At 39.2% G+C, this 27,934-nt stretch overlaps 1 protein-coding gene across 3 annotated transcripts; it reads left to right on the top strand.

Moving 5' to 3' along the window:
• Nucleotides 1-263: 263 nt before the first annotated feature.
• Nucleotides 264-27,822, top strand: zmym4.1 (zinc finger MYM-type containing 4, tandem duplicate 1). Of its 3 annotated transcripts, none has more exons than XM_044171901.1 (27): nucleotides 264-520; nucleotides 3,562-4,222; nucleotides 5,929-6,084; nucleotides 6,532-6,596; nucleotides 6,839-6,988; nucleotides 7,699-7,937; nucleotides 8,121-8,298; nucleotides 8,902-9,105; nucleotides 9,999-10,149; nucleotides 10,260-10,375; nucleotides 11,791-11,973; nucleotides 17,378-17,528; nucleotides 17,742-17,914; nucleotides 18,033-18,177; nucleotides 18,326-18,421; nucleotides 18,527-18,564; nucleotides 19,840-19,984; nucleotides 20,650-20,762; nucleotides 20,966-21,191; nucleotides 22,257-22,487; nucleotides 22,691-22,800; nucleotides 22,955-23,132; nucleotides 24,181-24,332; nucleotides 24,607-24,721; nucleotides 24,852-25,100; nucleotides 25,617-25,743; nucleotides 26,129-27,822. In XM_044171901.1, exons 1-27 carry the CDS (start codon nucleotides 443-445, stop codon nucleotides 26,373-26,375), a joined length of 4,677 nt encoding a protein of 1,558 aa, XP_044027836.1. In that variant the 5' UTR covers nucleotides 264-442; the 3' UTR covers nucleotides 26,376-27,822. The 3 variants fall into 3 exon arrangements, with proteins under 3 accessions (XP_044027836.1, XP_044027838.1, XP_044027837.1); XM_044171902.1 differs by lacking the exon at nucleotides 264-520 and adding an exon at nucleotides 527-835; XM_044171903.1 differs by lacking the exons at nucleotides 9,999-10,149; nucleotides 10,260-10,375.
• The last annotated feature ends 112 nt before the right edge of the window (nucleotides 27,823-27,934 follow it).

Raw genomic sequence — 27,934 nt, 5'->3', positions numbered from 1 at the left:
ACAGGTAAGAGGCAAAATATGTATATTCGATTTTTGGGTGAACCGTCCATTTTAACAGATTTTCTCATTTAATTGTTTGTAATTACGATTTTAACTAAATGACGGGAACGCCACATAATGCAATCTCTACACTGAACACTAATGTAGCTCAACTGGAGCCTGGCACACACCATGAAAATACACAGGTGTGTCCATATACTTTTGGCTATTTCGCTTACTGAAGTGCACGCGTTACACCACTGGGGGTGGTAGCGAGCTCGCGGAGTTTCACAGCTGCCAAAAGCAAGTAAACAAAAGAAGAAGACAAACGCTCTGCAACAAGCTAGACTGGATGCAAAGGATGAAGAGAATAAACATTTAGAAAGTATCTCACGGTTGTATTGTCTATTTTTCAAGTCGCCTTTTATTTGCCGAACCCAAGGAACGGGATTTTGGAGCAAACATGGCGGCTACGGAAACTGGCGATGGACACCAACATCTGGCCACCAATCAAGTCTCGTCTGTCCAAGTCGCTGGCGCGGTAATTTTCTGCACGCTGTTACGGCTGTAAACATTCCTTATAACGTTGCTATACGAAGACCTTTTGTATATCTAGCATAACTCCGAACTAGAAGAGTTATTTCATCGGGATAGCGGTTAGTTATTGTGGCGTGTGAGCATATTTTACGCGCTAAAGGCGAGCTAACGGGCAGGCAGAGAGGTGTGCGGATATGTGAGCAAGCTAGCTTTAGCTTAGCAAAGGGTGAGCTGGCTAGTTGTCTTGTTTACAGGTCGTGCAGTAATCTAGTCAAAACATCATAACATGGCTGGATTAAAGGAAGCGACTCAGACGGAGGTAATTAAACCCCTCATTTAGAAGCTAAAGTTAGGTTGTAGCTGTTGGCTAAACAGCTGTGCGGCAGTTAGGCTAGCTGTGTTTACATTGCAGGAGCAGCGTTGCTATATCAGCAACAAGCTAACGTGTTATTTCGCGTTTGTTTTGTGAGAATGCACGGTTAAAACACAGACAAATAACACTAAACTGACAGTGCGTGCACACGTATGCTAATTTTTACAATCAGTGTTTTACTATAGATATTTTTTATACATGCATGTCGGCTGTGATTACATTTAAGCTAGCTTCATTGTAAAGTTAAGAACATTTTCTACACGAGCACATTGCATTGACTCGGCTGCACAATGGAGTCCGTATGGGCATGCAAAGTGATCCTTAAACCTGCCCATTCAGTAAAAACAAAAACTTAAATGGCTTAAATATAACACTCGTCCACTATTAACGATTATATAGCTGCACTGGACGATTTATCAGCTAATTATTCAGCGGAGGTGGGTAAACTTCACTGTCAGCGAGACAGACACAGTGGTGGCATGTTTAATTAAAGTGTGGTACCTGAACTTAGTGGCCATAAAATGTATTGAGTTTTCATCATCTGCCAATTTATGACAGAATGAGGCTGAAGTTGTGGTTATTTTATTGTGCACATGTACAAAAACACCAGTGTCAGGGACCGCCGATCATGTCTGCAGTAACCATTTTGTCAGTGATGAGTGTAACTAATGAATCAACAATACCTCAGCCCTTTTTATTTTAAAGAGAGAGGCGTTCTCCGTCTTCTGCTCATTCAAATTATAGTAGTATAATGATAAAAGTATAGTTTTTAAACTCATAGCTTCCAACCCAGATAAATACTGGGATCCATCAAACTGAAAGCACTAACCAACATCCTTCGAGTAGTGCCATGAGTCATCAGCCATTGCAGATGATTACTTCGCTTTTACATGATGGCATTATAAGTCCAAAACAAACAAAACTGGTTGTACGTACACGCATGGTTAAGTACAGTTCCTGCTATTTGAAACAGGAATCAGCTCTGCAGTGGTGTGTGTGGACCATTGTAATAGAAATTTGTGTTTTATTTCCAAAAAACGTTGCCCTGTGTTTTAATACACAGGGCAACGATGAAATGCTAATGTTTTCTTTAAGGTTTGTTTACATGATCAGTAACGCATGTAAACACAAGGGTGAACAAGGCCTTTATTTAATTATTTAAGTATAATTAGTTGAGAAATACACAAAAAGCCATATGTATGTGAGGATACCTCAGATTTATATATCTGAAACACTACTTCATGGATATTGCTTGTAATGTGTGATTGGTTGACAAGTACATTGGTTAACTATTTACACTAGTAGAAATACAAAAACTAAAAAATGTTTGACTCCTGCTTTTCAAAATGAGTAAATTCAGTCACAGATATTGTGACATAACGACTTTTTTGCAAAATATCACTTATCAAAGAATTGCCTTTTTATTATTCATCATTGTCATGGGTGAAATATTTTGAAAGTATTGTGAGTTATCCTGTGATTCCAAGCCCTGTTGTTTACACAGCTGACTCATAAACCTGTGGGAAAACACACTCTCTCTAAACTTTTATTTAAGCTGTTAGTCATTCATGATTAACATCTAAACAACAACCTCTTTTATGACTAATAAACGACGTAATTTATGACTGAGCGGCTCAAGATGTAAATCATCGTTCGCTCCCACCAATGTGTGCAGGAAATGTTTCTATTAGAAGCAGCATTAACTTGCTCTTCCTGTTATTTGAAATCTATGCTGGTGCTTTGCCCTCTAAAACACTTTCATACCTTATTCCTCATTTGTTACACCAATATTGTCAATTTTGCTAACAAAAATTAGAGATACACTAAATGGCCACTGTATTAGGTACACCTGTAAAATCTAACGCTATCCAATGCAACAGCTCAACCTTAAATTCTACCTTTTCAAAGATAATAATGTTGAGTTTTGTTGGACACTGTCAGAAGCAATAATTGAACTACATGTTTATTATTGAGGTTGTAGTTTGCAGTGGTGTTGAACTGGACTGCATTATATCGAGAGATGTTTTCTAATGTTTTGCCCACCCCATTTACAAACATTAGAAACACATTTCAATATAATGCAGTCCAGTACAACACCATCACTACTTACTACGACCTCAGTAATAAACATACAGTAGAATTAACACCTCTCATAAAGTTTTAACAAATACTGACCATTATAAGCTTTTATTTCTGAGCTGTTGTATTGGATTGCATTAGAATGTATAGGTGTACCTAATAAAGTGGCCAGGGAGTGAATTGATCAACAGAAAAATTGAAAATGAACACAAGATGTAACTTTTATTTGAAACAAGTTTCTTCATAGTGTAATTGATGAAAAAAGAGGACACATTTTTTATTGTTATTATTTTTTTTACATCACTAAATATCCAATAGAAAGCTAACGTTATAAACACAACTGTGTAATGATGCCGTTTTTGTCTAACGCAGCTCTGTGATTGAGGAGAAATAAGGAGCGCAGTTAGAGCTGTGCATAACTCCGAAAACCTTGTTGAAACTTGTCAAAATGTGAGGTTGTATTTGTTTTCAGCACAGCCATCTTGTTTGACACATGGCGGGTTTTTTTTCTAGAACTCCTTTTTCAATAGCACAAGAATAAAGTGAATATTCTGGCATTGTACTGAATGTTAATTGTTTATTGTCTTACACAGGTAACGGAGGGGACAGACGGAGAGTCCATGGAAGCTGTTTCAGAGCCAGGAGCCTCAGTGGATGTTGGAGACCCAGAGCTTGTTCGGGGAGCTTCTCCTAGACTCTCTGAATATGGAGAGGAGGTTAACTCTGTTGCTGAAAAAGAAATTGAACATAAAGAAACTGAGGCCGCGGTGGTCCCTGTATCTGTAGCTCCTCTAAATCCATCCCCTTCACAGTCGTCTTTCTCTACAGAAGAGACAGTCAGCACTGTTTTGGTTCAAGGTGCTGAGACAGGTAGCAACTCAGAGTCTGAAAAAGAGGGTACTGAGGTAAAAACTGAGGAAGAGTTTGAGTTAAATGAAGAAAATATGGCACTGAAGGACAACATCTTAGAGGAAAGTCCTGCAGGACCTGATGTCAGTGAGGACACAAACCAGACCTCTGATGGCAAGAAGGAGAAAACAAACACTGACGAAAAGATGGACCCGAACATCGGCACGCAGCAGGAAAAGGAGTCTCTTGGTTGTAAATTGAGTGTTTCTACAGCGGACGACCTCGATGAGATGATGGACATTGGGACAGTGGATCAGGTGGAACAGGAAGCTCAGATGAAAGAGGAAGAACAGAATAGTTTGATGGATGTGGATAGCAGTCGCTCACCTGACATTTCAAATACAGGTAAAGTAAAGCAGAAATTTTGCTTCTCAAAGAGTTTATCACAAAATTTTTGTGTTGATGATGCAGAGAAACATTTTAAACCAACGAAAGTTAATTAATGAAAAGCAAAACTTGTGTTGTTCTTGTAGGAAAAGAGGATGTTTTTGGAAATTGTGGAGCATAAGGTGACAAAGTAGACATGTAATTACTAATGAATTATTAATTGCCCTTGCTTCACATATTATCATTATCAGGGAAACATTTTCTTGGGAGTTTTGCTGTGCATGCCCCCATTTCTCAGCACCGCCCAGCTTCACATTCATGCAGCTGTAAAAAGGAGCTTTTGGAGTCAAAAAAATCACAACAGTTGATTGTAGTGAACAGTTTAAAAGCATGGCTGTATATCACATTGTTTACAGAGCTGCTCTTTTAATGAGTCATACATCATTAGCCCTTTTGAAACACTGCTGGCTTCATCTTTCTGTTAAGGTACAGGCTCTTTTTCCCCACACTGTGAGGGGAACAACTTAAAACTCATTCATTCATTGCACGACAGATTATAATTGGTCATTTTATTACGTTGCTCTTAAGAAGGCGGAACAAGAAGTGCATTTAATTTCTCTTTGTGTGTGTTCAATGTGCAGCTGTACTTAATTTGTGCTTACTTTAACTGCTACTGGTGGCACTCAAGTGACGCAGGCGTTCATTCAGACATGACAGCGACACATAAAATTGCCATTACGTTTACCAAGGACGGTGCATGTCTGAAGGGGCTATTTCCAAGTGCATTCACCAACTCTTAAAAAGCCAACTGTGACATATTTAGCTTATTAGTTATGCAGCACAGTTGGCTGTGTTGCAGGTAATATATTCCTATACAATCTCTTACATTATCATTACACATTGGTCCCATTATTTTTGTTTTTTCCAGGGAAAGTGCTGCAGATATGTATTCTTCCTGCCCTTGAAACATTTTCATTGAACTTATTTTGCCTTCTGGCACTTAAAATGGCAAATGGCTACATTTATATAACACTTTTATTCAAATTGCTGTACAAGGTTTGCTGGCCTGACCATCTGGAGCAATTTGGTGTTCATTGTCTTGCCCAAGGACACTTTGACATGTGAACAGGAGGTGGTGGGGATCGAACCGATGGCAGTATTCAAACTTTGACTCGTGTGCTCGTGGCTGCACAGACATAGAGCGCTTTCTGCAGCCGTTTAAATGATGAGAATCTTTGTTTAATACAGCCTATAAGTGGTAACCCATGTCCTCTCTTTGGAAACTATTCATTCTGCCAAATTCACAGAGCTGTCAGTTTACGATGTGAGCTACAGAAATACAGACCTAGGATATTGTTCAAAGACAGTTCAGCAGGCCAGAAGCTCTTCATCCTGCTTTTCCAGTTAAAAGACATTATTACATTGTATTATTATACCGTACATACTTATCATCAGCCGGTAAATCCACTATGTACTTTACACTTATTTTAATTTTATACTTATATCCACTTTGTACTTAATTTATCTTACCTGTATTATAGTGTATTATATTTTGATTTGCTTAGTACTTCTATCCCTGTGTGCATTGACGTGATAGTGTGCAGCAAACAAAAGAGTTTCCCCTCGGGGAATAAAGTATTGCTGATTCTGATTTTCTGCACTTGGAAGCTACTGCTGTATAGCATCCCATTAATTTGTATTTAAAATTTCCCTCACATCCTCAGCGACAGAGGACAGTAACTCTGTTAAGGAGGAAACTGATGTGAAACCCACTGTGTTACCACCACCTGCAGAGGAGGACCAAGTGGAGGACGTGAAAGTGGCTATAGACTCGATGCAGTCCAGCTCGTCTCCATCGTCTACAGTCACGGCCAGTACAGGTGAGTGACTTCAGAGCGATGTGCTTGGGGTGTTTTACAAGAAACACCAGTGTGTGATTAAAGATATGAAATTCTCAACCCACTGATAAGAGACAAACCAACCTGATTTTGGAGCTATTGGCTAGTGCACATCTCACCATTAAATGCTGAGATATGTACTGCTGGAGTATTATCCAATCCAGGACACTAGAAATTAGAACGGGAAATTCTGAAGCATCTTAAGCTTAATTCTTCCTCACATCCTACAATTAAAAGTAAATGTCTTAAACTCTCTGGTTTTGGTTACATTTCTGGCTGGCCAGTCACAGACCATAAGATTTCATCTGGTTATTTGTAAATCACTGTCGCAATGGATGATTTGTTTTCTGCATGTATTTAGTTTCTTTATTACTTACTTTGCACCCGTATTCACAGTTAACCAATTCCGTGTTGCTCATTTTCCTGTAGGAAGGGACAGCTCATCACCAGCGACCATAATGAACGGGATGAAAGTAGTTAAGCTATCAGCCAATGTAAGTAGAAGAAAGAAAATCTGCCTTAGTTTTTGTACATTTCTGTGCTTCTCTCAAATATTTCTAGCTTTAATGTTCTTTAGGGCTGTAATGTTTTGGATTTTATGTCACACTGTTAGCGCAGAGAAAGCTATTTGTTTGGATGTTACCACAGAAGTTGAAATCTACATCAAAATCTACACCAATTATGGTCGTGGAAGTCCAAACAACAATCCCCCCCCCCCTTTTTTTCCCTGTTGTAGGAGAGGTTACATGCCACTCAGCCAATCAAGTCATCTCCTTCACCACCTTTGGTCAAGGTGAAGGATGAGCCCGTAGATGAAGAGTACGAACAAGCTCTAATATCCTCGACATCTACAGCAAGCGTGAAAGATGAGCCCAACACTGCAAAGGTGGGACACACACAGCTTTTCAAAAGGATTTTGAAAGTTAAGCCCCTTTTCATACATGCACCCCTTTTTGTTAATCTAATGGCAATTTAACATCTTGGTCTCATGTCTGAATACATGCCTTTTACGTTCAAGTCACAACGGCATTTTATAATATTACAAATAGGCGTAATGTTACTGCCTTCAGCTCTTATGCACAAAAAAATAAAATACGTTTATTAAACTGTGAAAAACTGTGAAAGAGACAATTTAAAAGTTGTTGAGATTGTTCTCATCAGTCTATTAAAAACTTCCCTTGAGGTTCGACCTTGGCAGAAGAGGTTAAAAAACCTTTGTACAACCACCGTAATAATCTGACTAACACTCTCGCCTTGTATTTTTAATTTTCATTCATGCCATTTAATCTGTCTGATGTTGGTGGGGAGCATTATTCCAGGCAGAAGAAGCTCTATAAAGAACAGTTCTCATCATGTGGACATGGCACCACCACCACCAGTTCTCGCTTAATGTTATGTAACTTAGGGAACGGTACTTACTCCATTCAAAGAGAACATCTGCTGAATATGTGAATGTCTTGAATTTAATACGCCCCCCACTTTTTCAGACATAATATCCAGAAATAAATATACCATACTAAACCAGACCTTCAGTCAAGATTTGGTGGAGCCAGAATCACTGGACCTCCACTGACCTCACCGTTCTGTTATTGGCAGGAGGACTTGAGGATCGGATCGGTCTTCTCTGTGACGCCAGCTGCCGAAACACAGACCCTGCCTGTCGTCAACCCATCATCGTCGCACATGTCGTGTTCCCACTGCAAGAAGAGCTTGATGAAAGGACAGACTGCTTTCCAGAGGAAGGGCTCCTCGGCACTCTTCTGCTCCACCACCTGCCTCACCACATCTCTCCCCACGGTCAAAGGAGTCACTAAGATCTGCCACAACTGCCAAAAGTGAGTCATCTTTCCATACTTAGGACTATTTAGACAGTTAAGATGGAGTTTTCTGTGTAAGAAAAGGCATAGAAATTGACCGTATACCTGTAGATAAACCTAACTGCGTCAAAGTTCATGACCCAAGCTAACTATTACTGAAATTAGATCTCGTATTGATCTTATCCCTTCTCATTCTCTCAGGTTGATATTTCGGCCTCAGGACGTCATTCTGGCTCCAGATGCTAAAGGAGCCATGAAGGAATTCTGCAGCCAGAACTGCCTGACCTCCTTCAACTACAAGAAAAACGCCGCCGCCAAAAAAACACCACAACCAATAGCCCCACAGTCACTCTGCAGCATGTGCACCAGATACTGCATTGTAAGTGAACGGCTGCAACTAATGATTATTTTCATTATCGATTCATCTGCAGATTACTTTCTATATTAAATGATTCGAATCGTTTTGCCTATAAAATGTCAGAAAAAAGTGAGCGTTTAAGGTGATGTCTTCAATCTCTGGAAGCAGGAACCAGGGAATATTTGGCATTACTGAAGTGATTAATCGATTATCAGAATTGTTGCCGATTCATTTTCTGTTGATTGAATCTAAAAACATAATTATATAGTTTTTTTTCTTCTTCCCTTAAGTTCTAAACTTTATATGTAAAGTTAATAAAAACAGTGTGCCACTTAATGACAGTAAATAAAATCTACAAGTTGAACTTTCTAGTCTATTTAAGATTTTTATTCATTAAAAATCATATGCATCAGACTTCCTTTTTCCTGGGCTGAAGGATGCCAGTTTATTAGGACAAAGAGTGATTGAAAGAAGATTGTCCCATGAAATAGTTTATACAGTATATAACCGTAAAGAAGTAGTACACAACGTTTTACCTCGCTGTCCCTGTAAACTACACTTTAGTAAGTGAAAGGATTAATCTCTGAAATAACATACACTGTTCTTTTGTCATCCCTCCTGCAGAGCAAACATGAGGTGGTCCTGAGTGGTGCTGTCCACAAGATCTGCAGTGACGCCTGCTTTAACCGTTTCCGTACAGTAAACAACTTGTCCATGGCCGGCTGCGCGAACTGCGGCTCCTACTGCCACAGCAAACCGCTCATGCTGAAGATGAAAGACGGCAACAAAACTCTGTGCAATGCAGAGTGTTTGGCCAAGTACAAAGAGGTATGAAAAGGTCACTAAGATGAATTTGTTTGGGTCAGACTGGTGCAGCTGACACTCAGCTATGAAGTGTGTGGCATGGGTGTCATAAAACATGAACATATTCCACAATAGTAGTGCCCCCCCCCCCGCTCCTTCAAAGACTAGTCAGCTAAAACTGTAAAAGTAAAAGGTAGATAAGTTTTTTTGTGATGTTCCTCAAGCCAGGCAGACAATGTATGGATTAAAGCCAGATTTTAGCCCCAAATTGGTCGGGCCGAATTTCTGCCAGATCGGTTGGCATTTGACATGCAGTTTGAGGATCATGACGCCGGATTAATTGCCTGAACGATCTGATTCTCGATCGATCGGATGGAATTTTGGTCAGCTGTCTGACAGTTTGAGCAGTTCCACGGTCCGATTTTCCACAAGGCTGCCGTCAAAAGATCCGTTATAAACTGTAGTGAGCCTGTTTTAATATTACTGGAGAAGTATTTTACATGTTGTGGCTAAAACTGCATTCTTGACTGAATGACTTGTCTGTGATATAAAACTGGACTTCACTGCAGAACAGACGCCACCTTGTCTGCATCTTCTAGACATCTGCGGCTCCATATTTATCTGTTCTTCTCCTTACTTTCCGTTCATAGTAGAATTGCACAAAGTAATGCTCCCTTTCTGTCTTTTTGTCAACACTGTTGAGGATGCTGTCTACTTGTTTGACTAACCTTTATTGTCACTGGACACGTGTGAGCTTCACGTCTTGCCTGCTCAATTGATCTGTACAGTGTGAGCATAGAAGTCGCAGGTTCTGGCCATGCAGAAAGGCAGATTAAAACGTGTAGAGATTATTTAAAAAACTCGGTGTCTGCCCAGCTTAACATTCTTTTTTTATTATTATTATTATCTCATAATAGAAAACCAAGACAACCCAGCCTTGTACGATGTGTCGTACTACCCGGTTGCTGGCAGATACGATTGACAACAAAAACAGTGATGACTCTGTGAACCTCTTCTGTAGCAGCAGTTGTGTGATGGCATTCAAGGTCCAGACTGTCAGTGCATCAGGTACTGGACAAGTTTGCATGACTGATTTTTGATTTTCACATTTAATACTGCAATCTTGGACAATTTTTTATTTTTTCCTAATAAGACTAAAAATAAAAACTTTTCCACAGGTTCACGGTTGAATTGTGATAGTTGTGGGAAAAACACAGTACCGGCCTACCACCTGGCCATGTCAGATACCTCCATCAGGAACTTCTGCACTCTACCTTGCGTCATGGCTTTTCAGGTAATGAGGTTTACTGACTGGGGGGGGTTATCGTTTAAATATGGAGATAATGCAGAACATTTCAGACTCAGTCTCTCAAAGACATTCGTAGTATTTCACTTGGTTTCACAAATTGTTGTGTCAAGAATGAAAAGAGAGAGCTAGAGAGAGAAGTTCACACCCTGGCCCCTTTCTCACCTCCAAGACAGCTGGCCAATCAAGGCCGGAAGTCGGCGTGAATGTCTGATTCGAAAAGTTTCAGAAATGGATGGACATAGGCTCCCCTGTTCAAATGTCGGAAAGGTGTGTGTGTGGTGGTGGTGGTGGTGGTGGGGGGGGGGGGTGTCGTCCAAAGCTAGATTAATTTATTAATATAAATTTGTCATGTGCTTGTGGTTCATGCTTTTTTAATTTATAGATATTTTTCATTTTATTTAACACATTATTACTGATGGTATTTCTCCAATACACCTTACCTACAAATATGAGACATATTTTATTCACTTCCCTGCCCAGTTGGTGTCTGTACAGCGCAGTTCAGCCGCATTCAACGCCTATATCAGCCTACATTAGTCTCATGTTTTTCCTGTATTTCCACAGAGGAATTAAAAGGGAGCATCCTGATCATAGTTAAAGACTCAGGTCCAAATCTAGACATTTAAGTGCAAAGTATTTGCAATCTACATATTGTGTTATAAATATGCATAGCGACAGCCCTGGAGGCAGGTGCCGTATATGGAAAAGTCACATGTCACACGTTTCGCTGCTCTGATTGGTTGTAGGCCTATCCAATTGCGCCCCCTGCCAGCGCTGCCCATGTTTATACTTTTGTTCAGTTCAGCCAAGACTTTGGGGTTTAGTTGCTCTTTAAATTGTTAAATCCTAGCGCACTGAGGAGCGTCTCTCCTGCCGGGCCGCTGACAGCTCTGCAGCTGAAGAGTCAGGCACACTGGACAGCAGTGGAGAAGGTTTTACCGGCGTCTGGTACAAAAGTAGTTTAGCCGACTTCGCTGACGGTCAGCACCGGAGCAGCCAACAGACGAGTTTCGCTGTCCAGCGTTGCGCTGCTTCTGTACGTCCATCACAGTCAGTTTTGTGGTTGAGCGGTAAAGTTTACAGCCTGTCATGCTGTTGCTCCTGCATTGCTCTGTGTACAATGATGCAGCTAAAAAAAGTGCAGTGATTCAACTTACAAAATGCAAGTCAACTCGGAGTCTTCTGGTCTGACGGCTTGAGTCATCAACTTTTAGGGGGCAGCCCTTGCAAATACAGCTCAAATCAGAATAGTGGTGATCAAGTAGTAATCCTTTGTGGGGTGACACACATTTTGTGTTTGCTGTTTTGAGTTCACACTCATTGTTTACTCTACAGTAGAAACTAACCTTTTTCGCAGTTGTTTTCACTCAAGACTCCTGTATTGTTTTTCTGTGCCATAGGAAAAGTTCAAGAAGTCCCAGAAACAGGTGAATGTTTTTACGAAATTGCCCATCGGATCCACCCAAATCCAGGCCTTCACTACTACGCAACCTCAGCAGGACGTCCCCAAAGGACCACAGAAACTGAACTGCTCCCAGTGTACCCGCAGCATAGCTTTTAAACCTGAACTCATCCAGATCAAGGTAACTTGTGTATGTGTGTGTGGGAGTGTGTGGTTTAAAACAAGAGTTTGGTCTACTCGACTTAAACTGTGGGTTCTTATATTCCCAAATTTTTACCCACAGTGTTGCATAGGAGAAACGTTTTTATTGCATTGGAGTGGCTGATGACTACAGATTTAAGTGGGGGTTTTTGTGGGTAGTATTTCTATTGATAAAACAGGAAAGTAGAGAGACACAGGAGAGAAAGGTACAATCTTGCTACAAGAGAAAGTCCACTGGATACCAGTGAGGATCTCGAGGGTTCATAAAAACACAATAAGATTCCTGTGGCACCTCATGAGCACCAACTGTGTGATACTTAAAGTTTATGGTCCTCAATGGAAAATTTGTCATATCAATATGTTCAACCTTTGCTAAAACCTAACACATGAAATTATATAAAAGATATAAAACAAAAAACAGCAAATGAATTACCCAAAATACATCACTTAGCAGTTTGTAAATCCGCACAAAATATTTGCCACGATTTTTGCCACCAACCCACAACAATGGAGTGGAATGCCAAAGTAAGTTGTTGTCTTATTACTTTTGTTTAAATTGTAATATGAGGACAAAGAAATTGTTCCAGATTGCTGGTGTGAACCTAAATACGTGGTAAAACTGTTTAAAACAACATGGTCTTTATTTTGATATATTTAAGACGAATGAATAGTTTGACATTTTGGGAAATAATCTTATTCACTCTCATACAGTATCTGTTTGTTAAAGCTACTGGCACCAGCACGGATTAATCTTCTCTGAAGACCTATTTGATGACAAAATCGTTGTCTTTTAAATTTTACGCAAAGAGCATGATATCTCAAAATCACACTTTCACAGATCTCAAGCTCGCAGCTTTGCTTCCACACATTTCCCTACCTACCCCAAACCTCCAAATATAGATTCTACGTAAATTTGAATCCGTTTGATGGGCTTAATTTCCCGGACATAAAATCCAAAATATTGATCCGCCAACAAGGACTAAAATATGGGAAGCCTGGCAACTCGACCTAGAAATAGTATTCCCTGAGGATGTATGCAAATTGCATCTCTGCTATACATACTTCCTCTATTTGTATAAGACACAGGTTAATTCAGTTCAAGGTGTTTCACAGAATACATTACTCCAATGACAGACTAGCTAAAATAAACCCATCTGTTAACCTCACCATCCCTAGATGCGGTAACCCAGTTTTGTTAGGCCACATGTTCTGGTCCTGTCAATTTCTGGTCCTCCGTATTCGACTGCCTAACCCACTCACAACCGTCTTTGCAGTAACACCAGTGGAAACTCTTGCCACAAACGCACGCATGGTCCCTATTTATTGACTATGTAAAGGAACTAACTCTTTTATATACCATGCCACCTAATCAATGTTTTTTTCCTATTTAGCTTATTGCTACTATAACTAATGTTTATACATTGGACCTTTTTTAAAATATATGTATTATCTTTATTTTATTATTTTCATTATTTATTTGTTATTATTTTTATAAGGGGAGGTACAGTACGGAGGGATAAGGGGTGGGTATAATGCGGAGTAATGTCTGTGTGAGTTCAGTATGTTTGTGTGTTTATAAATACAAAACTCCTTAAATAAAGTTATAACATTTAAAAAAAGAAAAGCTACAGTCCAGCACATTACCCCTTTTTAAAACAGTGAATTGTCATTTTAATACTTCGTTTTTTTTGTACAGATTAAATACTACAGTCATATATTTAGATCCCCTTGCACAATATAGAAGGGTTTTGATTTTGCCACAAAAAAAATCAAAGCTCAAAGGTCTACTCGCTAGTTTTTGGAGCTTTCAACCGCATCTCACCATCCTCTTCAGCTGCTCTCTTCTTATTTTACTAAACCTTATTTTTGTGTCTGGAAGTCGGATGAGATTCCCAAAGATACAGAGCGTAAGGAAGCGTCCGGAGGCCTCTGCTTCAAATGTGTTGGGGGGCCTGTGCCACCAAAGAAAAAGGTGAAATTGCAACACGCAAAATTTAACTGTATGGCTATTACTTTGTATTTGATAATCAACATCATCATTCTTTTCAAATTTGTTGAAATAATCTGTTATCAGTATCAAAGTTTGAATATATTCTTTGTTTTTCAGATGATCCATCCCAGATTCATCACAACTGAAAAGAGGTTTTGTAAATTATGTGTTTTAACAGTAATTTTCTGTACAAATCAAATGTTGACACTTTTTAACACATTAAATGGAGATGACCTAAAAAAAAAAATCTTAAGGATTCTTGTTCCTATAAAACATTTCAAAACACGTTTGTCTTTACTGGGAATTTTCATGTTTATAAAATAATCAGCATTTGAGTGTTTCCATGAGGTTGAACGAGGACTTGAACAAAACAATCAGCTTAAATTGGATAATGTTGTAGTCTTAATGCCATTAATGGATGTTGGAAGTAGCTCTTATAAAGAAGAAAAGTATTTTCACTTGTTCTGTCCAGTCCCTCATCTTGCAAATACATTTGCATAATGCAATACAAGACAACCAAACACTGTGGAAATAACCAGGAAGAGAAAAGCCACCAGTGACTTATGTCCTGGCTACTGCTGCTCCAGTATCACCCCAGAACCCACTTGATAACATGGTGAGTGACATTTTTATTAATTTTAATACATATATATATATTTATCACTATAAAATGCAGTTTTTGCATATAACTTAAATTTTGATCAGTAGAGTAACCCAATTTAGTCCAGTTAAATTTTTGTCCAGTTTAATTATTCCAAGTTGTAATCTGCCAAAATTATGTTTATATACTGTAATTACAAAAACTTTTTTTTAAAGGATTGTAATCAAGCACACAGTAAGCTACCAATGTTTCTTGCCTAAAAATTTTTCATGCAACTGCAATCAAGGCCAATTTTTACAGCCAATGTAGTTTTACTGGTGTGGTGGAAACGGAGGCCTGTATGTTTTCATACAAAATCCAAACTGATTTTATTAAACAGTATCAGGATTGTATATGACAGCAGGTGTTATTTTTCCCAAAGATCAGGGCTAACAGTTACAGCAGCTTATGTCAATACTCATTGTGCAAATAATTACTCATAAACGCAATTACCTAGAGATAAACATTAATGTTTTACTAAAGGACTAGAGATGTAATTGATTAGTTATCTGCACATGATAGACAGTGGCTACCTCATTTCCAGGTGAATGAGATGTTTTTAATGGTCAAATAGGCCAAATTATATTACTTACCTGTGTTATTCAACGTGCAAGTTTATTAAAACTTAATTTCAGCATCATGCACTGTTCAAACAGCGTCTCTTCATGTGGAGGCAGTATTATGTCACAAGATCATATTAAAGCCTTGTATTTACATAGTTATCCACAGTAGATTTATGAAAAATCATGTAAAAGTTTTAATGTAAACTGTGAAAGGGAAAACTTTCTCAGAATCTTTTCGTCTGAGGGCCAGATTTAGCCCACGGGCTGCTATTTGCCCACCACTGCAACTGCTTTGTTCTCTGCCACCAAAAATAGATAAACAAGAAGTTCAGATGTGACATCAGAGATAAAACTATAAAAGGCCTGCCTCAACTTTTTTTTTTTTTTTTTTTTTTTACAGTTATATAAAAACATATGATGCAATATGCCTCGCAGGATTGTGTTTGAGACTAGCTTGCCTAACTGTCAGTTCAGTGGTTCAACAGTAAAATAATTGTCTTTTGGTCAGAATGAATTAGTATGAATGGAGAAGATAGGAAAGACAACAAAACAACTCAACAACAAAATGAAATTATAGTTAAACTTTTCCTCTGTTTCAGGTTGATTTGGGCTTTTGTGTCCAAATTTGGAAGGAAAAACGTGTTTTGTCAACACTGAAAGCTTTCTTCTCATGACAGGGACCGTATGGATGTTTTGTTTACGACAGAGGAGATGGCCGTGTTATCGGTTTCGGCCTAAATCTGTTTCCAGATTTAGTGGCAAAGCCAGTCTTCTCCAAAAACAAAGTCTCTGCAATTATTAGTGATCTAACTTTGCGTCCAGACCTGTGTGAAAAATTCACTTTAAATTATGAAGTTTAAATGTAATTTGCTGTTGCTAAAAATTATCAATAATTCTTGTATGTTTCTTTTGTAGCTTATGTCCAAAGCTGCTTTAACGGGACTGAATCAGCAGTAATAAACTCCACCGTGGCTCACACACTGAAAGCAGTGGCATTGAAAGTGAAAGAAGTTGACCTTGTTAATGGATTTATCTGAATATATTCATAATCCATTGTAATTGTAATAATTTCAAATAAAACAGTTAAAAAGCAAGCAGCCTCTTTCTGTGTTTGTTTTTTTTCCTCTTTTTATTTCACATTGGAAAATAACAGAACGGACCATTAATAATCAAAATGTCTTTTGGGAATCCTGTGAGATATTTGACGTGGGGATCTGGGATCAAAGGAGACTTTGCATAAGAATTACTTTGGACTCTTTCATGTTCCTCCTGATTGATAGGAACATTTCTGTGGCTCCAGAAGCAGAGAAGGGACTTAGATGAGTTTTTAAATTGAATAATGGCGGGCAGCATTTTCACGCGTTAAAGAAGCTCGGAGAGTTAGCTGTGAGATGGTTTCTGTTCATCACACTTTGTTCAAAATGTCTCAGTGACCTGATGTTGATCTTTGGTTTAATTTGGTTCATACACAACAGTTTGATATGATTATAAAATACAACATATCAGACTTTGTGAGGAATAGAAGCATACATTCCTGGACTAACACTCAGTTGCCAGTTTATTAGGTCTAATACAACAGTCCTGCAATAAATCCTCCCTTCATGAAGGTATTGATTCAACTTTATGATCGTTTTGGAGGTTGTAATTTGCGGTGCTGTTGAACTGTGTTGCATTATACAGAGAGACGTGTTTCTATTATTTAGCCTGCCCTCTATGATATAGATGGGGTGGACAAAGTAACAGAAATATCAGTTAGAATCAACAACTCTTAAATAGTTTCAACAAAAACAGTTTTAAAAATAAACTGCGCATTATAACCTTCATGAAGGTAGGATTTATTGCAGGACTGTTACATTAGACTGCATTCGTTTTAGTTAGGTGTACCTAATAATAAACTGGTAACTGAGTGTCTTTCCATCGTTGTCGTTGCTGTTTTCATAGTCCACCAACCTTTATCAAGTCGGAGACAGTCATTCAGTGTCTGCCGTTAAGAAATACTAGAAAATATGAACTAAAAAAACTAGAGAATTGAATCAAGATATCCACATTCTACTATCTAGCAGCCGTTGTTTAGACTTTGCTTTAAATAATGTCAATCTTAGCCTTGCGAGTTGAGAAAATGTGATGTGGTGACACGCTGACATTTCTGTGTTCACGTGATTTATTGTTTGTTCCAACTCTGTGTGTGCAGGACAAGATTGTCTTTGTGTGTAGCGCGGACTGTTCTCACGAGTTCAAGAAAGCCAACTATGTGACAAGCCTGTGTGAATACTGTAAGATTGAAAAGATCACCAGAGACGCCAAGAGAATTGACAACAAAGACTGCTTCTTTTGCAGTGACGGTAAAAAGACACTTTGATACGTCTAATGTCAAGACCAATGCAGGGTTTTGTATCTTGGTTTGTGAAATATATTTTAGTTTCTCTGAGCAGCGCTACATACTAGTATATATAACTTCTGTTGAACACTGACCATATTTAAACAACACACTTGAAACAACAACTGAAAAATAATCATGCATAGTGTCTCTGAGCCTTTCCTCTCTCTCCTCCCAGGCTGTAAGCTCCTCTTTCGACACGACCTGACTAAAAACTGGGGGAAACACTGTCACTCCTGTGTCTACTGCCACTGTGTGTCCAAGAAGCTGGTGACAGCACAGTATGGAGGCTCGACTGAGGAGTTCTGCTCTGAGGAGTGCAGGTCCAAATACACCATGCTCTTCTGCCATGTAAGCAAGCCACAATACAGTGATTAAAATCATAGCTATACTAAAACGATGGTGGTGACGACGATGATGATGATCTTGCTCTTTTCCGACTGAATGTTTACTCGCTGTTTTCTCACAGGTTGCAAAGTGTGACACCTGCGGCCGCAAAGGGAAACTGAAGCAGAGTCTTCCCATGCTGGGAGAGGTCAAACACTTCTGTGACCTGATTTGTCTGCTACAATTCTGCTGTGATAAAGTGGCCACGCAGGGCGAGGTCTTCAAAGGTGCGTATTATTGTTGCCATTTAGCATTTTATTTTCCAGTGTTGTGGTTTTAATCCTGACTTTGTAATTAAGATGTTGTGAAATCGATCGGTAATAGCCCCCCGCTGACTGCGCTGTTTCCTGGTGTTTTGTTTTCGTGGATCTGCAGGCACAGGGGAGGCCACACCTGTCATTGCCAACGTCATCTCGCTTGCAGGCCCTCCAACGGGGAAATCCAATGCTTCTGACAGAACCGCCCAGCAAAGTACACAACAACACACACAGACATACACAAATATTTATGTACTATATGTCAAAAATATAAGAGAGGAAAACATACTGTATGCTCATTCAATCATTGTCTCCACAGGCACAGTCCCTATCTTTCAATCAAAGAACTCTGGACATGTAAGTTTGCGTATGTTATATGTATTTTACATATAGTACAACTCAATAATATCTGTACAGACAGGTGACAAATTACAGAAAAAACATATATAAATGAGTGGAGAAACAGGTGTGCTCTTTGATACAGTTAAGCAATCCAGGCAATGCAAGTTTATTTATATTGCACCATTTTTAAAGGAGCTGTAAGCGACATTCACTGCCACTAAATGTCGCACTAGAGCACCAGCATCTCAGACCAAAACAAATAGGTGCCACGGCGCACCAGGCTCCATTGAGAAAAACAGTAATTTTACCTTGCAGATCATCGTGAAACAAAACCATCTTTGTTAGTCTTTCCACTGTTCCAACAATCACCAGCTCTGGTTTGGTTGAAATAAACCCTTAATTCACCGAAATATTCTGGCGCTATGCCTCAGCCGGCAGCCACCAAACGGGCTGCAATGCCTGCTGGGGACAAATGCGCCCATCAAAGTAAGTTCACTAAAAGTGCTTGTTTTTGCCACTGACAGGCTCAGATTGTTGTTGTAAGTGTCTGAGAACATTATGGAAAGGATCCCTACAGAGAGAGACCTTTTTGTTAAACAGTAAGATCCTATTTGTTTAACCAGAAACAGCCTTTATATCGCTCTCGCTCGCAACCAGACTGCTCAGGACGCCATTACTCCACTATATCTTTACATAGCAAAGAGTTGTTTGCTGCTATATTAATGTTCAGAATCTCATTTACAGAACCTATAACAACACGGCAATTCAAAGTGCTTTACAGAAGACAAAAAGACCAGACAAAAAAACAAAATAGGAATAAAATAGAAGATAAAAATGAGTGAAAACTTAATAAAACAGATTTAACAGGAGAAAAAATTGTAGTGCAGTTAATTTTCAGCAAATAAAAATTATGAAATATTATTATCATTATTAATTAAGGTTATTATGTTTACTGTAATATGTGAAATATGACCACGCTCACTGTTGGTGTTGTGTTTTTTCCTTGTAGTTGCTTTGTATTGTTTGTTGTTGTTGTTTTTTTTTACTGCACTACTATAACATGACACCGTCACTCACTAGCGCTTTAACATTATCAGTTTGTGTATAGTTTATTAAGAAAAATATAGTGCAGTACAAGATAACGAAACATTTATTTTGCAAAATGATGCTGTGTGATGTGTACAAAAACACTGAGCAGCCCCAGTTTACCTTCACAGAACATTTTAGTTCGTTTTGAAAATGATTAATTCTGGATTGCTACTGTTTTTATGTCGTTTGTCTGTCCTTCAGATCAGTATTCAGACAGATACAGTGAAAGCTCATCCTCCTCCTGCACCAAAAATCCTAAAGAACAAGGCCCTGCTCTGTAGACCGCTGGTGCAGAACAAAGGGGTCTCCTGTAAAACACAGACAGTCGATGTTGAAGCACAGACAGGTAAAAGCAACACAGTGCTTCTATGGTAACAGCATCTGTGCTCTACAATTTTCTTCTAACCTGCAGGGACCGGACAAACAAACACACTAATCGCAGATGTCATTGCTGGTATTTGTATTGAATATTTGATAATCATTTCTATATTCCACAGGCCTGAAGTGAGGTTTTTTATTTTGTTTGTAATATTTTTTCAGTTTTGTCTTCTTTTTCCACTCATTAAGTAAGATTTTAAGATAAATTTGAGTTCTTTCACAAGCAAGGAGAATAATTCTATATAATTAGTTGGCAAATTCTTTTCACATTCACTGCCTCTGCAAGCATATACTTTTAATAGTATTTTAATGGGCAAACCATTCTCCTGGCACAGCCAAGGAGCCAACTGGTAGACTTAATAATTAAGGAAATATACGATACACTAAGATTGTACGTGTGTTGGTACATATTGATTTTTCTTTCTTTTTTTCCCCTGAAAATATTGGGCAATATGTTGTTCTTGGATGAGCCCACAATCATATCATTAGTCACTAATTTGCACAACTTTTGAATGTTTTGACCCTAAAAGTTTGTGTCTATACTTACATATCCATTATCCTTGCTCATGTTGAATGAGCAAGGATAATGTTTTAGAACTCTGACATTATTTTTCTTTTCTTTTCTCTCTATAGACGACATCTTCCCTAAAATCATGGTCGTGCCTGTCCCAGTGCCGGTGTACGTTCCTGTACCCATGAACATGTACAGCCAGTGTACCCCCAAACCTGTGGGCCTGCCATTACCGGTACGTCAAACATTACAACCACTGCTGATTTTAGTGTTAGATTCTCTGAAGTGTGATAGGTTCCTAAAGTGAAATCAGATCAAAAATGCATCATCTCATTGTTAGGATTATAAAATTAAATATGTATATTAGACAACGCTGTGGAACAGTTAATATTCAGCGTCTTCTCATAGGCTGTTATATTCTTACTGTGTCCACCACAGCTGCCTGTACCCATGTTCCTTCCTGTGACAATGGACAGCGCTGAACGCATCGTGGAAACCATCCAGGAGATCAAGGAAAAGATCCCGTCTGACCCCTTCGAGGCAGAGCTCATCCTCATGGCTGAGATGGTTGCAGAAGATGATGAGAAGAATCACAATCAGGAGACACCAAAGGAGAAAGTGGTGGAGAAAGAGAGAGAGAGACAAGAAGCACCTGCACCATATGGTAAGAGAAACAGTTGTAACGTTTTTTGTTTTACTGTTTAAGGAAACAGCGAAAAAGGAGAGAAATAATGGTTTTAAGTAAACTGGACAAACAGTCAAGAATCAGAGTGCTGCTGTTAGGCAACAGTCAGTCAGTAAAGACGAGGGTAAAATATAGCTAAGAATGGGGAGAAATATTCAGCTTGTTTTGCTTTATGGTCATTTTCAGGTGAAGAAAAACTGTTTTCCTCTAACATGACATTTCTTTAGTGGGAGAACTCAAACAACAGAAAACTGGCAATTTGTCAGCATTGAATGGGAAGAAAAGTAAAACTGACCAGGAGACAAAAAAACTTGTAGTCAGGCCAAATAACCAAATAACGGTCATGTCAGCTGACAGTTGAAGAGACAATACTTTGATTCTTATCATCCTTTTAAAATGTTTTTCATCAGTTATTTTAAGACTCTAGCCAGTCATCTGCATTTTCTCAAATATCATTTTAATAGTTTTTAATCATAAGAAGTCAAATAACTTCTTATGATTAAAGATACTGTGGAGATTGTCATTCTTGGTTATAACAAAAGCTGACTACAGAATAAAAGTAGAGGATTTGCAGTAGGCACGATATGTTAAAAATAAATCTATTGCGATTATTTTGACGGATATTATGAAAAAACTATTAATATCATGATAATGTGACATTTGTTGAGGTCTGTACCAAACAAACATGTTTTCTTACATCTGGAGAACAAGATTTGTAGGCCAGAGCATCTCTGCAGCACTGCAGTACTTCATTATAATGCTGTTTTGTCACACATTTGACCTTTTATTAAAAAATCGCAACTTCTGCGATTTGGATATTGCACTTGGCCAAATTGCGATTTCCATAACATTTCGATTAATTGTGCAGCCCTACTTTGAAGTCTCTATGTACTGCATATTAGGATGTCCACATTATCCATGACCTTTCACTCTTTCAGTGCTATGTCAATTTATTTCCCCACAAATGTTTTTATGTTGTATGTTTTTAATATGAGAAAAATGTATTACACAGGATGACGAGTTCCTCTCATGTTTATTTTACAGACCACGCCAGTAACTACAGTGACGACTTGGACACAGACGACTTGGCCAGTTTCCTCAACAACTGGGAGGACGCCTCCTCTGATGCAGGTCTCAGGTCTCCCAGTCGATCGTATGCTCAGGAGAAGCTCAACCCGATTCTAGACATTCCTGTGGGCATGTCCAATGAGCCTTACTCCGAGCCCCCACCTCCAGCACCCCCTCCCATGGACATCGAAGCTGACTTCACTGTTGGTGAGGAGATGAGATGTACAAATTTGTGCCTGAAGCTAAAAACATATCAACATTCAGTGGTCATTTGAGTTTTATCTCCACCATGACGCTAGTTTAAAGAGTTTAATTGAAAAAGACGTTATCCTAAGTGACACCAACCGCCTCTAAACACTGGTGTGGCTTTGCCGTTCTTGGTCTAATGTTTCCTGTGGTGTTGTCGGCAGAAACTTTAGAGAGGATGGCTCGGCTGAGAGAGCATTCCCAGCGATCCCCGAGCCCTCCACCCGCCGCTCCACGACGACGACAAGCTCACAGGAAAGCCCGAGAAAAGAAGGTAACTGCCTGGGAAAAGAGATAAGACGCTGCAGCTTTGTTGTTAGGATACTGGGAATGCCTACCATGTGCAGATAGGGAGATAGAATAGCTTGGATTGTCACATCACTTTGTCTCACCGTGATGCAACCTCCTCTCTCTCAACTTTGTCCAAGGGTCGGAAGTCACAGCGGTCATCTAAGGCAGCTGAAGCGTCATCTCAAAGAGGCTCTTCCAACAAGGTCCTGCTTGTAGACATCCCAAAACTGAAGAGTCAATATGGAGTTGATGCCTGGAAGCGATGGATCCAGTGGAGGCAAACTCAACCCAACCTGGAGAAGCCACGCTTCGGTTGTAAGTCTGGTTATACAGTAAATACAAACACTGAAGCTGACCTTGATAGTCCCGTTACTTGATCTAAGATTATGTACTCCATAACTTATGTTTTACCACCTGGTGGACAGTTTTATCTGAAACACCCATCAGTAAAGTAATTATCAGATCAGAATCAAAAATACTTTATTGATCCCCGTAAGGAAACTCTTTGTTACAGTAGCTCGCCTTTACGTCAGTGCACACAGGAGAAAGTTCTAGCAAACAATATGATACACTATAAAACACTATAAAAACAGGTCAGAAAATAAATTAAGTATCAGGTGGGTATAAGTATAAGATAAACTAAGTGTCGAGTACCAAGTGGGTTTACCGGTTGATGATGATAGTAAAGTATAGTAATACAATGTAATAAATAAGTAATAAGTAAAAAGCAGAGGTGCATGTACTGTCGAGAGTAATAGAGGTATATAATATCAATAACAATAAATAAGAAAAACTAACATGGGAAAACTAATATTGCACAGAAGTAGTACACAGAATATCGCACAATTATTCAATTATGGAAGAGATGTAATGATCAATGTCCAGTTTAGTGACTTAGGGTCATACAGACTGACACTTAGAGGGAGGAGTTAAAGAGTTTGATGGCCACAGGCAGGAATGACTTCCTGTGACGCTCTGTGGTGCATTTTGGGGGGATGAGTCTTCCGCTTAAGGTGCTCCTTTGCTTGACCAGCACGTCATGGAGCGGGTGGGAGACACTGTCCAAGATGACGTGTAGTTTGGCCAGCATCCTCCTCTCTGACACCACCGCCAGAGAGTCCAGCTCCACCCCCACAATGTCACTGGCCTTACGGATCAGTTTGAATCAGTTGGATATTTTATGAAAGTGGAAAGTTTTTATTGATGTTGTCACTGTGATATTCTCATTTTGTCTTGTACGCTGTATCTTTGCACAGATTCTTTGTATAAAGTTTGACATTATACATCAAAAACAAACTTATTGTTTGATTGATTTTTTTTTTAAAACATTTTGATTGTTTTGGATTCCTTATTTTGATTTCAGCACGTCCCATGGAGCTGAAGGAGGATGTTCTTCGATGCACTACTGCTGAGCTGAGCTATGGCCTCTGTTGCTTCATCACTGAGGTGAAACGACCCAATGGCGAGCCCTACTCCCCCGACAGCCTGTTCTACCTCTGCCTCGGCATTCAACAGGCAAGACATTTTTCACACACACATATACTTAACACACATCGAAACCCTAATAGAGATAGACAATCCTGATCAGTCCCCATCATATCAAAACATATCTAGTCAACCTCATCGCTGTACTGCTCACACATTCAACAATAATAAGTCTAGTGAATGGCCAACACATACTTTATTCAAGTACTACTAAAAAGTAGTGTTTTAGCAAATATACTGTAGTGAAATAAATGACAGCTATTCTCATTGTTCATTATGACTCTGTAACCTCTTGTCTCTGTAGTACCTGTTTGAGAACGGTCGTGTGGAGAACATATTCATGGATCGGTTCTACAACAAGTTCTCCACTGAGTTCACTAATATGCTGAGAGCTTTCAAGCCCTCTATCACAGCAAGTGGTGAGTTATACGTGTTTTTGAATTTTTATTCTGTCAGTATTTCAGTTTGTCTTCTTGTCAGTTTCTGTTTTACACAAAACTACCCACATTTGACCAGATTTATAACTGGTCCCTCTTCCTCTCTCTGCAGGTTATACCCATTCACGAGTGGAGGAGGAGTTTCTGTGGGACTGTAAACAGTTGGGGGCGTACTCCCCCATCGTCCTCCTCAACACTCTGCTCTTCTTCTGTTGCAAGTACTTTGGCTTCACCACGGTGGAGCAGCACCGCCAGCTGTCCTTCGCCCACGTCATGCGCTGCACCAAAACCAACCAGAACAACACTAAGACCACCTTCCTGCGCTTCTATCCCCCAATATCCATAAATGAGGCAGAGTCAGGTACCATCATGGCTGAGGGCCGCACATTTGTCTAGTTTTGATTGTTTGTGAAGAATCCTCGCCCAAACTGACATGGATATAATGAGCCTGAACCTGATTAAAACCTGAAAAGTCTACTCTTTTTACAAAGTTTTTTTGCACTGTAAACATTTAAAACACACTGTAGACAATGTTATTTACTGTAAAAACAAAGTAAATTCTTATCAGGGATAATTATTTCATCAGTTTATCTGTGTCTATTATTTGGTGTGTTAACATCTGTAATCTAGGGCAAGTTTATTAAACAGTGCAAATGCTACACCAGAAGTCACACAAGTATAACTTTTATGTTATTGTACTGTACATTCACATAACAGGAAAGCTCCTCAGTGTTATTCCAAATGTAGTGTTCATTAATAGTATTTTTTAACCAGCAGTTCTGTGTTAAATTGCGCTACCACAGCAGTTAACTGTGAAATGGATTCATATTAGAAATGGTGTAAATGTGTGTGTGTTTGTGTACTGTGTGCTCATCAGATCCAGAGATTCCGGCGAAGAGGCGTAAGGAGGAGGAGAGTAAAGAGGATATCCTGGAGATGATGGAGAACACAGAGAACCCTCTCCGCTGTCCAGTCAGACTCTACGAGTTCTACCTCTCCAAGTGGTGAGTATAGTACCACACTGAAGTCTCTCTGGCTGTTAGAAGTCATCTCTTCAACTCATTCTGAAATAAGGTGGCAGTTTAACGAGCTGTTGGAACTTGTCTTGGACTGTAAAGGATATTGTCAGTATGATACTCTCACTCCTGTCGCCACTATTAAACATTTCCCTGAAGATTTTTAACTTTGCCTGAGCCTAATATTGACACCCACTGGCTGTTGTGTCTATTTTTGCTAAAGAATTCAAATCTGAAAGACTGTCTTGCCCTGCCAAGTCCCTTTATCACATTTCTATCATAGACTCAGGACTAAAATGAAACTTAGTGCTGCACATTGGTCTCCTTAATCCCCTGGTCACCATGTTGACATTAACAACTTTCTTCCATCCAGCTCGGAGTCGGTCAAGCAGCGCACCAACCTCTTCTACCTTCACCCTGAGCGCTGCTGTGTCCCAAACAGCCCCCTGTGGTTCTCCTCCACCCCTCTGGATGATAACACCATGGAGGGCATGCTCATTCGCATCCTCACCGTCAGAGAGCTGCATCTCAGGACGAAGAAAGACGGAGGGATGGAGCAGCAGACACCCAACGACCCACCATTTATACCTGACGGGGAGGAAGATGGGGATTCAGAGTGATGAAATGACCTTTTATTGGTGCAGCAGCTTGTGGTGTAAATGTTTGTAGATTAACTGAAATGTTCATTCAGACACAGCCCAATAAACATAAATGGACAGAAAAATCTCTCACATACATAAATACTATGTGTTGAACTGCAAAGAAAGTCATACTTCCTAAACCACACACTGATCAGGATTTATAGAAGATCTTCAAACGCACAGTGTTTGTGTAGGTGGGACTTGGTAACTGAGATGCAAGACTCAGCTCACCATTCAGACTGTTTACTACTGCTCAGCAGGACACATCGCTGTCCTTTTGTGTTTTGTCTGCTGAATGGTTGCTTCTCATGGATAATGCTACTTTTTTCCTTCCACATGTTATGATTCCTTAAGTTCCTGTGAAAATTAGTTTGTTTTTTTTTGTCCTTGTTTGAAAGAACTAATATGAAAACAGAATTTTGATTTCTGTTGGTGTCAGTGAGTAAACATCCACCCCAGAAGACAAACTGAAAATGGGTTTCTGTGATGTAGATGTAAATCGCCAACCATCGTGTTGAGTGGCAAACCGGCAGGATGGTTTGATTTTCAACAATGCATCAATGCCATGACTTGGTGTCAGTCTGTAAGTGAAAGAGCAAATGCCCATTTCCAGACCCAATAATTTTGCAGTTTTTATACCCTGAGGATTGTTAGAAAGTCATTCTTGGAAATTTAGGAAATGCACCTCATAACAAAATAATTCCTGGAATTCGTATGAAATCACAGATTCGGTTATACCAAAGTGTGAAATGACTGGGTTTACCCTTTATCTGCTGGTATAATTGCTGTTTCAGAGGCTACTCCAACTTACCATGTTAAAATGTACACACACAAAAAAAACTTAATTCAACACAAATTGTGTTTTGTGCTCAACAAATAATCTTATTATGAAAGGTGTAGTCACTTGATTGTGAGATTACAGTGACCTTTGTTTTTTTCTTCTATGTTAAATGAAAGAATTTAAGCGTTTTCTATATTTCCTTTTGCCTCATCAATAGCAATGGACAAATTTTGATCACCAATGTCCAATTGATACTGACTTAAAATGTGTTTGGAGTTGATTTGAATACATTTAAGAAAATTGTCTTTGAATATAGCTGATATCACTGTTTGAAAAGGCTGACAACTTTTCATGCCATTTGGAAAAACCTCGAAATTTGTTGATTGAACCCACTGATATTAACATAACAGTTTGAGTGTTGAGTGTTATCTTCATTTTGGACATACTGTTTCATCCAAAGCATCCTCTGAGACATTGACTTTTTACATAACCGTGACCCCAGTATTGTATAAAAAGAAAGTAAAGAAATACTGTCCCTTCATGTATGTCTTGGTTATATTAACCCACAGTCCTTAGAGTATGGCTGCCAAGGTTATTCGTTTTTTTCTATTGTATGTTCTTTATGAATAAAAACATTTAAAAACATTGTTGTCCTTTGAGAATCAACAGTTAACAGGGTTCTTAGTATTTACTGTATGTGTGTTAGCCTGAATATGGGGACAGTTGACGTGAAAACATTTTTCGTGTGTGTCCTCGT

The sequence above is a fragment of the Siniperca chuatsi genome, linkage group LG17 (genome assembly GCF_020085105.1).
Source record: "Siniperca chuatsi isolate FFG_IHB_CAS linkage group LG17, ASM2008510v1, whole genome shotgun sequence".
Classification (NCBI taxonomy): domain Eukaryota; kingdom Metazoa; phylum Chordata; class Actinopteri; order Centrarchiformes; family Sinipercidae; genus Siniperca; species Siniperca chuatsi.
The sequence above is the reverse complement of the archived record's forward strand: the minus strand, read 5'-3'. Positions and strand labels throughout refer to the sequence as shown.